This window comes from Athene cunicularia, assembly GCF_003259725.1.
Source record: "Athene cunicularia isolate RWA chromosome 14 unlocalized genomic scaffold, athCun1 chr14_part1, whole genome shotgun sequence".
NCBI classification, from domain to species: domain Eukaryota; kingdom Metazoa; phylum Chordata; class Aves; order Strigiformes; family Strigidae; genus Athene; species Athene cunicularia.
In genome coordinates this window covers 10205612-10218129 of record NW_020799118.1, presented here as the reverse complement: position 1 = coordinate 10218129, position 12518 = coordinate 10205612, and the positions used below count along the sequence as shown (strand labels likewise).

Below are 12518 nucleotides of genomic sequence, written 5' to 3'. Positions count from 1 at the left end.
TTTCTGTCCCTTTTTTCTTATTTTTTTAAAGGTCTTGTACTTTAAAATGCTCTTATACCCATCTAGTTAAACAGGTTCCTAGGGAACTGTCGTGTTCATATTATAAAGAAAACTATTTCCACTGTGAAAGGCACCAAACTTGGCACAGGTTGCTCAGAGAGGTTTTGGACTTTGCCTCTTTGGAGATACTTGGAACCCAGCTGACCAAGAGCCCTGAGAATCCTCATATGTAGCTGACCCTGCTCCAGGCAGAGGATTGAACTGTCCTCTTCCAGTCTGAACTACTCTGTGATTCTATAGAAGTCTGTACTAGCAGGAGGCTGAACAGAGACAGGACCCTCAAATTCAGAAATGGTAGCTACTGTAAGCAAATACATAATTCTTAATGGCTCTTTACATCTAGTTTAGAATAGGCCAGTAGTTCCCATCTAAAGGCCATCTTCATATAGGTAAGGCTAATAAATATACAGGAAAGTTGGGGTTGGTTTTGATCAAAAATATTAAGTTGGTCTTGGGGTATTTTGCAAAGGCTGTGCTAGCATCTCTCATAAATAACATCTCTAGGGACATGTTTTCTAACTCTTCTCCATGCAACTTTTTTCTGGCACCAGCCTGCTGGTGTAATTCTACCTGATTCAGTAGTAGCAGGGAAAAAAGTCTTTCTCAGGTGTCTGCAAATTTTTAGTTCCCTGAGGTTTCAGCATCAAACTTGGTGATAATTTCATTTTTTCTTCTCACTTGCTTGTACATGCACTCTGTGTTTGGTTGGGTCTGGCATCTCCCGCTGTGTTTAAGAAGTGTGTTTCATTTCCCTGTGCTGGGTACCAGGCTTGTATGAAAACCCTTTTCATCTTATTTGAGTGAGGATAATGTCACATCATCCTAGGCCCTGCACAGCAAGAATCCGTAACTTTTTCAGTTTCTACTCTACTTTGGGACCAGGGAGGTCTTGAACTGTTTGGGTGGTTGTTTGCAGAATTAAACTTCTGTTGTGCTGAACCCTAAGACCATAATTTTCTTTGTTTGCTTGCATTTCAGTGCAGTTAGCCTTCAAAGCTTAATGTTTTCTTTCTCATTGTAATAAACTGCTTGCTATTTGTCTCTGGTTTGGATGTAGTACTCAAAAGACCTATTTAATGTGTGGCAAGAGATTGTTAGAGGGACTCTGGGGGGTTTTAATGAATATCTGCTTGAAATTACATGAATTTGTTTGTAGGAAAGTGGTTTTTTTAGGTCTTGTTTGTTTATGTGGTTTAAATTAGCTTCTCTGTCATCAGTTGTAACTATTTTTTAGGCTTAAATCCCTTTTCATAAACAAAACTCTGTGAAAGCTCCTCCTCTGAGTCAGGTTCCCATTTCTTCCCAAATTACACAGGGATAACATAAGATAATTTTACTCTGGTTTAAGGTTCTTTACACTTCAAATTTCCTCTTGAAAAAGAAAAAACCTTGTGTTGTGGCTTTTTCTCACAGAAATTCAGTAGGGTTATGTTCCAGAGAGGATTTTCTCAGTATTCTACCACAACATTTTCAGAGGCTGCCAAACCCAACCTTGTACCTCAGCTCTTCAACAGAACATTTTCTATGAAGTTATCTTCACACACAAACACACCTAGCAGGAGCAGTGAAGCGAGCTGCTTCTTTCCCTAAAGTTAAGCTTGGCAGCTGAGTGGGTTTTAGACCACTCTTCCTGCAACTTCCAAAGAAATGGAGAGGAGGTACAGTTCTCTAACTGGACTAATGGGATTTAAATTTTGTTTAGCTAATCCAGTTGATTCCCTCTCTGCAATAAACCTTGTCTTTCTTGCATATGTAGGCTGCAGCTCTTTGGGTCAGGGTTGTCTCATGGAATGGGATGCTGCCAGGACATAACAAAACCCAGTGCTTATAATTCCTTTTCAATGCTGTGAAGATCATCTTGCCTGGGGTGGCTTTGTTTGGTTGGAAGGGAACAATGCAGTCCTATTAAACATCAAAAAATATGTCCCAAACTTAAGGATATGGTGTAGTTGAGAACTGTCAGTGTTAGGTTAATAGGTGATCTTCAAGGTCTTTTCCAACCTAGATGATCCTGTGACTTCATTTTCTACCTTTTTGTCTTGAAGGCTCAGCTGTCTCAAGTTCTGGAAGAAGTGGGAAATCATAAGCAAAGAGCAGAGATGGTAAGTGTTCATATTTTCTTTTTTTAAATTGTTTTACAGAGCAGTAACATATGCAGAGTTCAGTTCATTTAAACAGTGGATCAGTTTCAAATATCCAGAAATGAGTAGCAAATAAGCATTGTAAAAGTTTGTATTGTTTTTGCTAGTCTCTAGTCTTGGCACAGACTGTCTTGGTGCTCACCTGGAACAAGTGCTGGATGAGATCTAATGGTCTGTCTTCCTTTTTTTTTGGCAATTTCCTTTCCCTTTGTTAGCAGCTCTACTTTAGAAACAAGGATTTAATTTCATACTGAGTTAACTACTTTCTTTGAGGACCTTTGATTAAGTCTCAAGTTTGCAAAGGACAAGCAAATGAGATGAGACAGAATTACAACAAACTAGTGTTTTATTGAATTGTAGAATGTTTTGGGTTGAAAGGGACCTTAAGGATCATCTAGTTTCAAGCCCCCAGCCATGGGCAGGGACACCTTCCATAACACTTCCATAAAGTGTTCAACCTGATGGGTTTGTTCCCTCAGGGACCAAAAATAATAGAGGCCACAAAACCAGACAGTAGGGAGGTTTATGTGCAGTTTCATGACTATTATGTATGATTCTTCATACTCAGGAATAAATGAGGTGTCCGCCATTAAGCTGTTTTGTGAACCGATGTTTTTGCTAATGGGCAAGTTGTGGGATTCCTGCAACTTTTTCTAGTCACAAGAAGAACCCGAGTAGTATCCAAGATGTAGACATTTGTTCTGTAGATGTGTTTTACACTGAATTAATTTCGTTACTAATGAAAAAATGGGTATGAATCACTGGCTAGTAAGTAGGTGCTAAACAGAGTTTTGTTCTAAAACCGAAATCATAAACTACAGTGCCATCACTCGTCTTTTTAGACTTCTGCTTATCTCTACTAGGACACTGAAGGGCAGAACTAGTATGTCTAGATCTACTATTAATAGGTTGCCATACGTCTGCTGGTTTCTTTTCTTTTTTTTTTTTTTTAATTTGTACTCTTTGCTGTTTCAACATCAGATTTTCTATAATGAGGGTGTTAATTGATTCCAGTTCTGGTATGGTCTTACATTGTGGGCAAATATTTTGTATGCTCAGCTGCTTTCTTCATGACATAGGTCAGAAGTGATATTTCCAAAGAAAACTGAATTAATCCTATTTACCATCTGATTTAATTACATGCTGCCTTGTTATAGTTTTAAATTCTATACCATCAAATTTGCATTGTGCTCACCAGATCTATTAGAGGATACATTTGCTGTTGTTTTAAATGTTTTGATGTGTAAATTTTTTAAACATTTCAAGGTTTTTCTTTTTGGCTTGTTAAGCCTAGGTTTTGAGTTAGTTGTTTGGCTTCAAAAGTTTGTTATATTGAACAGGCTAGCACACTGCTGAAGAAAATGGAACTTCCAACGTTAAAGCATTAATTGGTGTTGTGCATCATCCATCAGCAGAGGATAAAGCAGCAGTCAGTGTTCAGTGCCTATTCCCAAGGGTTACTCAGCAGAAAACTGGAGGTCTTGTGATCTTCCAATAAGGCTTACCTCCATCTCACATGGATAGGCTGTATTCTGTGGTGCTTTAGATGATGGATTATGAGGTGTTGGCTTTATTCAGTGTTTTGAATTTTGTTCAGTACATGTAAGTAAATTGCTTCATCCCGAGGAGGAGAGATTGTTTTTCCTCTTCTTCCCTTTTGAGGAGAAACATGACAGTATAGTTCCATTTTTTCACTGGTGGTAGATGGTTCTCCTCGACCCCCAGGTAAAATCTCCCTGGTAGGGACAGATGTGTCACTTCTTGTCTCCTACAGTGCTTGGGGTGGCAGAGGTCTGTCCCCGTTGGGTGGGGCTCTTCCGTTACCTGCCTGCCCGAGGACGCCAGCACTTGTACCATCAGCCCCGCTCTCCTCCCTGCCATCCAACAAAATGTTCTTTGTATGTTGGGGTTTTCTTCTCCCTCCTCTCCAGATCCAGGGGCTCACCTGGATGGCCTTATTTTCAGACTCTCTTAAAGTTGACACTTCAGCAGTTGTTTGCCTGATTTGGATTCCTGGCATCTCGCCTTCCTTTTCATCCTCCTCCCTCTTTTTCACCCGTGATCCACTGCTTGTTTGATGTTAAGCCTCTGCAGCTGGGGGGGGGGGATGCAGAAGAGCTCATCCTGCTCTGGGTGCTGACAGATGTGGATATTGCTTTTCATCAGCCATCCTGCAAACAGACTTATGGCCCTAAGTGAAATGGAATAAACACCTGTCAGGTGCTATCATACAGTCTGATGGGTCTTTGGGCTGCTTCTGGGACAGACCTCTGTAGAGGTGACATCTTTACTGCCACCTTCAAGAGTGCTAATGGTTTTGCCACCCTCCCCAGAGCACGGGAAAGAAGTGATGTGCTCTGGGAGCTAATGAACTAGCGAATTGCATCTCACTGATGAGTTTGATGGGGTTTCTTGTATATGAGGGGAAGCGTCTTACATGCCCTGGTAAATAATTCATTCTTTACATAGCAATATTTAAAAGTAAAATACTTGCGAGATAAATCTGATAGGATTGTGGCCTCAGTAAGACAGTATCTGCATGCTCTGTGTCCTTGGGAGGAGAAGGCCCTGGTTCAGGTAATTGTGTCCATGGAGACAATATGAGATGGAAGGTGGTGTGTGGTGCAGGGGATGCTGCACTAGACCAGGGCACAAGGTCATGCTAGTGGAATGTGGGATGGACTTGCTGCTCTAACTGCCATTCAGTACTCCAGTGCGTGATTTCAATGCTTCTCAGCTAAAGCGGGTTTACTACTGGAAGAAAAAAAAAAAAGAAAAGAAAATAAATTTAAACATCTTCAGCTAATTGCAGTTGACAAGACAAAGGCAGTTTGACTTTCCAGTATTAATTAGCAAACCCATACTAATTAGCTTGTATAAGCACAATTCATGCTTCTTTCCCTAAATGCAATTAATATTGCAACTGAAGACGTCTCTGGGCTGTGCTGCTGTATCATTAACATACTTTGCCCTAATTAGACACGGCCAGTAGTGGCTAGAGAAATGAGTTTGAGATTACAACCATAAAAAATCCTCTAATATTTTATATCCTTCAGGGAACTTGAACCTAGAATTTATTTTCTGATTTAAGAAAAATTACCCTTATCATTGTGCTGTGTAATTAAATGAAACTTTGATTTTTCTCTCCCTCTAACCCTTCACTTATTTATTTTTCTTTATTCACAGCTTGAGTGTGTTCCTATTGTAAGGGAACAATGCTTGCCCAGTCTTCTGAGAGGTGGTACATAACAGAGTCACCAATCTGATAAGGCTCAGATGACTTAGCTGCCCCACAGATTTATGGGGTTTGTGTTTCTTTTGTTTGCTGAATGTTTTTTGTTGTTGTTCTGGTTTGTTTTTTTTGGTGCCTAAGCACACTCTCCTGCAATTTTTGTGTATGTATGTGGACTTTTCTGACAATTTTATCAGCACTGGAAGTTTTCTTTATGGAGGCTAGTGCTCCAATATCTTTATCTCCAGGATGTGCCAGGAGTTTGCTCATAAAGTTCACACATATGTCTCCCTGTTTTGTGGTCCCAGGATCTTACTTCTTATGGTATGTTAGCTCTACTGGCTGAGAGCTAGCTTCACTCACACCAAAATATTGTTTGTGAAAAATCCCTTCTTGTTTGTTATATTATTTTTCTTTCCTTCCCTGAGGGAGGGAGGCAGAAAATGCGTTAGTTTTTCTAATTTTCATTTGCCTTTTTCATATCCCTTTACAGACAGGAGGAAATGGTTTGGCTCAAGATTGCCATCCAAGCAATGGCCGTGATCCCTGATCTTACTCTTTCTTTCAATCTGGTTCTGTAGCAAGGGGCATTCATGTCAAGATTTTTTTTCTTCATCATTAATCCCAGAGGGAAGTCAGCTTGGTATTAAAAAAGTATCACCTGTATTTTGATTGCCCTGAGGTGCTCTGAGTATCTTTTGGCTTTCATCTTCAAAAGACAGCTTGGCCCATGTGGGCTCTGAAATCTATAGACTGCTCATTGGACAAATTATGTTTCAACCTCCAGCAGATTAAAAAGGATGGATATAAGACTTAGAAGAATTGCTTAGCAGGGTGGGAGGTAAAGAAGATTTGAAGTCCAAGAATGTAGCCATCACAGAATGAATGGCGTAAATTGAGTGTCCTTACAGAAGAAAGACGCCTTAAAATGAAAATAATGAATGCCCCCTGCCTTGAGTAAAAGTGTTGGTTAACTCTCTGGAAAGAACAGACCTTTAATTAAGGACAGCAGGTGAGGAATAGTTAAGGTGCCAAATCATGTGTTCAGTCTGATGAAACCATAATGTTTAGTAGCAACTTAAATGCCAGTGACTACCTACACTGATAGTTATCAGGAAAAGTAATGAAGACAGAAAGGAAAATACATGAAAGAAATAAACTCAGAGAACACTGCATGTGATGTAGTTGGGAACTAACTGTTAACTGGAAGGCAACATGGAAAAATTGCAGAGTTTAGGAAAATTGCGACAGGCATCAGTACATAAACGACAAGAGACTCACCCAGTTCATAAACCATGTGCATTATTATCGAAAGACTTTACTTTCTAGTGGTTGCATCAGACCTCCAGACTTTTAAGAAGTGTAACTTTTGACACTTGAGAAATACCTGGCAAGGATAAAAATTCTTTTCCATTTTCCTGTACAGGTGATAACAACGATAATATGAAAGAAGTGAACTTTAGTATAGAAAAACCTGCCCTGAGCAACTTGACAATATAGTTCATTTAATTCTTGTTTAAGAGTTATTCAACATAAAGAAATACAATGGACCACAAATAGAGCAGAAGTGGTGTTCATTAGTGGAAATGTAAATTTTCTGTATTCTTTACAATGGAATGGCAATTAAATGTGTAATTAGAGTACTGAACCACAATAGTTATAAATATAAATGCTTTGCTGGGACATACATAGAACCAACAGATTGGGAGCGGGGAGAAGATGACCAACCAGTGCAGACATCTCCATCTATTAAAAGTGTATTTCATAATTTCTGAATTGATTTAGCAAGGCGACAGCAAATCTCCTTACCGTTTGACAGATTTTATCCTAACGCCTTATGTGAGACTAGCAAACCCAAGACAGATGAGTAGCGTGGCTATCAGCAGAGTGGCAGCATGAAAACAGCAATAGTTTTAGGAAGGCAATTTTAGGGAAATACCCAGTTCTCAGATCAAATTGAAAAACATGAATCTAGTTATAGACAGCAAAAGAGGCTGAACCAGAATGAAATGATACAGTAACAGAAGACTGGAAGAGGACTTTTAGATCATAAAGTCCAGTCCTTTGGTAACTGAGGCAATTTCAATATATACCTCAGTTCATAAATTTATCAAGCTTGTCTTGAAACTACTTTGGTTGTTCATACCATTGCTATCATTGAAACACTGCTCTGATAGCTGAAATCGTCCCAATTCCAACTGAAAATATATGTGCAGTTAATATCCTTTTTTTTCTCCTTGTGTTAATGTTCTCCTTAAACTACAGTGACTGTTCTTCCTCCCTCATATTTATGCTGTGATATTTTTATAGAGAACAATTGTTCTCTCCCAGCATTTCATTTGTCTAGGTTAAACAAATCAAGCTCTTTCAGCGTCCCCTTAAAACAGGCTCTTTAGTCTCCTCATGAATCCTGCAGCTTTGTTTCAATCTCTTCCTGTTTTTCTGTGTCTCCTTTAAAAGATAAGTAATCAGAGTGGTCAATCATTCCAGCTGATGTTTCAGCAGTAGCTTCTACAGAAGCATCTTCTACATCTAGTACAGGCAGGTACCTCTGTCCTGGATAAAGCTCAGCTTTTCCATTACAGAATCGCATCACCCATTTCCACTGCCATGTGGCACTCTTGTTCACCCCGTGATTGATTTATCCATCCAGCTCTTTGTCCTCCTCTCTAGTATCTGACTGATGAAGACTCAGTTTGTAGGAGAGGTTCTAGCTGCTGTGGGACTTGCACTATTATATTTTAATTCTGCAGCTGTTCCTTCAGTTTTCACGTAGATGCCTCTTTCTGATCTATTTATGCTTCTCTATGATAAAGTCTTTCTGCTTTGTGCTATCAGTAATTGTCTGCTTTGTGCTATCAGTAACTGTGTTTGTGCATTTATATTTTTTGACCCAAGATCTTCAGTGAATTTTGTTTGTTTCAGATATGTTTTCATGATCAATGTCTGAGACATCTTTTTCACTGTGAGGTAGTTTTACTTCAGCAGAGCTTTTTGTTGCTTGTTTGTTCTGTATATACTTCACAGTGTTTGTATTATTCTTCACTTTATTGTGTGGTCCTGTTAATTTAGAAATGTGATTTGTTAGGAGGAGGGCAGTGAGTGTGGAAGAGTCATTGATGGCCTGTTTCAACTCTTCTCCCTAATTTTTTATTGTAGAGCTTTGGTTCTCCAGGTGGAAGTAGACCCTGGAACTGAGAGATGGGAGTACTCAAGAGTTACTCTTCTGTTCTTTTCCTAGGAGAGAGCATTCTCACAGTGCTTGTAAACAAGTACATTAAAATTAGTCCTTGCTGTTCCCTGTGGTGTAGGAATATAGTGAGCTCTGAGGAACAGAGACAGGATTTTCCCCCCCAGCCCCCTGTCTTTTAGCACAGGGAATGATGATTGGCCTCAGTTGGTTGTGTTGCATCTGCTGCACATTCCCTCTTGGAAAATTCACATTCAACAGATAAAACTGTGGCAACGTCAGAAGCATCTATTGCATGTGGCTGCGGGCAGATCAGAGAGTGTGGTGGAAGCTTTGGGATCTTGGTAGACGAGAGCTGACAAACTGCCTATAGACTGGAGAGGTGATCAGTACATTACACTTCTGCATGTTAATATCTCAATGCTATTTTAATTAGGTTAGAAGGAGACAGTGAGTCAATTCTTGTAGTCTATCTCTGTTTTAAAAATCTAGCCATGCGCATGGGATCAAATAGTACATTCCCTTCAAATTAAAAAGAAATAAACGGTCTGTTTAAAAGTCCCATTACACAAATGAACCTGCTGTTGGATCCATTAACGTGAAAGTTTTATGGAACTCAGCAGTACCGTTCAGTTTCAACAGGACTGTTTTCATTTTCTCATCGAAGGCAATAAGAGCTGACATGGGGTTAGGACTTCCAGAAGGAAGAAATGTAGCTGCCTAAAGTGGAGACTGTCTTACTGCTGCTCTTCCCTTTGGGCTCCCTGGGGGACAGGTACTACCAGACTGCAGGAAAAGTCTGACCCAAACAGCAATTCCAGCTCAGGTGGGATGCACAGACAATGGTCTAATTCTCAGTCCATCATTTGGAGAGGCCTCCATACTACAGGTGTACCCATAAAACCCAAGCTATACTGACAAACTCAAGGGGTTGCTTTTTGGTAAAAAGGATGATAGTGACTGCTCCAGTTTTCAACTTGGAGAAAGACTGAGAGTTGATAACGTGCTCTCAGCTTTGTGTTGCAGGATTAAAACTGGAACAATGACTAGGGAGAGAGAAGGGGGTAGGGCTTCTTTCTCTTCAGCTACTGAGCAGAGAAGAAATGTGCATCATTCTCCTGTGCAGATGACACTGCTGTGCTGCAGTTAGAGTGGTCCTGTTGTCAGTGTTGCTGTTGTCACCGTAAAAACTGAGTTACACCGGGTTAGTTGGTAAAAATAAAATGAGTGGGATAGGGATATTATCAGAGGCCTTATTATAGTAGCCACAGCCTTGAGGTGGCTTGAAGTAATTAATACATATGCAAGTATTGTTCTTTTCCAGGCTGCTTCCATCCTCACAGAGTCTGTAAGAAATTTATGAGTACCTCAGACTTGTGTAGTTCAATTTAGTTGAACTAAAATTTCCTGGAGGGTGCAGGGGTTCTCTGCTCTGATCAGCTCTTTGAGAGGCAGTGGAAAATGAGAGGTCCCAGATACCTGTAGGGTTCAGTAATTTCTGCTCCTTTTTTCTGCCTTGCCTAAAAGGCAGTTTGGAGAAGCTGTAGAAAGAACATGTGCTTCCAGTGCATGTCCAGGGAGGGAAAGGAAGACTTAGTCTATTGAACAGTCATGTTAGGATGGGACAAAGTAATCATTAATCTCCAGCTTGCTTATAACAAGGATGGAGGCCAGTTTCCTCCTGCTTTCACAGTCCTGGGAAGTTGTACCTGTGTCAGAAGAGGACTGTCCTGGGAGATCTGATCTGAGCAAGTCAATTCTATAGGCACAGTTTATTCTGAGCATGAACAAGGATGACAAGATCTCTAGCTATGGGATCTAGGGGGAGCATTGAGGGCATGTTCAGTGGATGTGCCTGCAGATCAATGGTTGCTGGATACTTTTGTTCTTGCCCAGGGCTGACTTTGTGTGTACAAAAAGGGAGATAAAGGCTTAAAAAACATGAAGTTTCAAGACTTAGTCCTTGCACTGACAGCCTAATCAGCTTACTACATTACTTGTTTTGCTTTCAGTCTTTTTGTGTCTCGGTGCCCTTAGAAGAGCCTGTTTCCAGTGTTTTTTACCTTTGGATGACAAATGCTGGGGATGGGTAGTAGTGGTGGCAGACTGGGGTCTCTCTGAGCTGCTCTGTTAGGGCAGCAGAGTCCTCCAGCAGAAGCTGTAAAACCTAATTTAGCCACAGAGACAAGAAGATCATAGAGCAGAATTTTTCCTATGACCTCATGGTAAATAATGAATGGCAGTGTCCTGCCTCTTTGGAATCGCTTAATTGAGGCTGACAACTCTTTGTTGTATTACAGAATCTAGCTTGTCAGGAGAATTTTAACTTATTTATGAATATTTCATTAACCTCTAAAGACTCGCTGTATAAAATCGAGCTCCTGCCAGGGCCTGTCCTGTTGATGCTGTATTCAGTGCTAATGTCATCCACTGCACATCTATTACACCTTCCTTCCTCTCCAAGCTGGACCTCAGACTTTACTGCTGGTGGCAGCAAGAAGTTGTTCACCAAAGGTTAAAATGCCAGGTTTCTGCTTTGGCACCAGAACTGAACATATGGTATTTGAGAGGGAAATGCTTTTTGTTTTGTGATTGCTCGCTAGCCACTGAAGGAGACCACAGGCATAATCCTGAGAGGCTAAAATGGGCAGAGCAGTCTTGGCAGGGCCCTGTAACCTTTGCTTTTTGGCACAAGGAGAGAGAGTTCCCGTTTCTTATGCATTAAAAGCCCACTGCTTGTTGTCACAGGAGGGCCCCAGGATGGGTTATTTAGCTAGAAAACCTTAAATCTGCCCATTTTAGCCTGTTCTTTGGGGAAGGGTTTTGGGAACAAGACTCCTTCAAGTGTCTGCCACTTCCTTGAAGGCAGCTGAGATGCTCTGGCAAGAGAGCTGTTAATGTCCCATAGTTGGATCCCTTGCCCCATCCTCATATTTCCCATCTCTAGGAGTTCAAAAAGCACCTTGAGTATGAAGCTGCTGGCCCCTGCTCACCCTCTCCCTCTCTGCTGAGATGTGCCAGAAAACAGTTCTCCCAGCTGTAGCGAACTGCAAAACTGGGCTGGAGATGCAGTGCGAGCAAGAGTGCTGTTCTTAAAAGCATGTTGAAGTACAGGCTGTGGGTTGTTCCATGTGAGTCGGAGCAAGAGGATTAAGTTCAATTTTCAAGTCTAGCACTCAAGTGAAGGCTCCTTTACTCTCGTACAGTATTAAGTAGAGATTGATTCCACTGTATTTTTCAGTTAGGAGATGAAGCAACAAAAACGGATGTTAGATTCCTCTTTCCTTTCCTCTTTGATCTTCCTAGGTGGTTAGTAGAATGCATAGATTCTCATTTATTATGTGATCACATTTATTATGTGATGATTTTTCAACAAGAAAACTGATGGAGGGGGTGAGAGGTGGGATTACAAACTACAATTTAATGAGAATTGTTGACTGAATCCTCCAGAAACTCCTCGAGGGTATATTTTCAGGAAACAAACTGTATTCAGACTTTGTACAGAGGAAGGATGACACCTTTGCCGATTTATTTGTTGCCTTGCCTGTGAATTACAGCTGCTAGAAGGCTTGCTTCTAGCAAAAGTGCCTACTCCTGAGTGAAAGAAGTGGCCTGTGTGATGCTCTCCCTGAGAGCAGACAACTCCATTGTGCCAGTGCCATGGCCACACTGGACGGGGTTGCAGCACATTCAGTCCAACACCTTGACAGGCTCCCTACAGAGACTGTTATTTTGTGTTTTGCTGTTCTAACCAGGAGCAGTGGGTAGGAAGTGTCAGCCATTTAAGGATAATTACTCCGGAGTTTCCTTCTTGTGGACACCAGCTGTTTTTCTCTCCCTGGTGGGAGGAGCCTTCGGTAGTAATTAAAGGAAACAGTCATCTACATGCTGGTAA

General features: G+C 40.9%; 1 protein-coding gene across 4 annotated transcripts in view; it reads left to right on the top strand.

Moving 5' to 3' along the window:
- Positions 1–12518, top strand: part of MAD1L1 (mitotic arrest deficient 1 like 1) — a 376614-nt gene that overhangs the window by 186084 nt on the left and 178012 nt on the right. For 3 of the 4 annotated variants that reach the window (XM_026859179.1, XM_026859180.1, XM_026859178.1), the window contains exon 13: positions 2106–2162. The exons of the other annotated variant lie outside the window; for it this stretch is intronic. In XM_026859179.1, coding sequence (XP_026714980.1) covers positions 2106–2162 — 57 coding nt within the window. The remainder of the gene's footprint in view (positions 1–2105; positions 2163–12518) is intronic. 4 annotated transcript variants of the gene reach the window in all.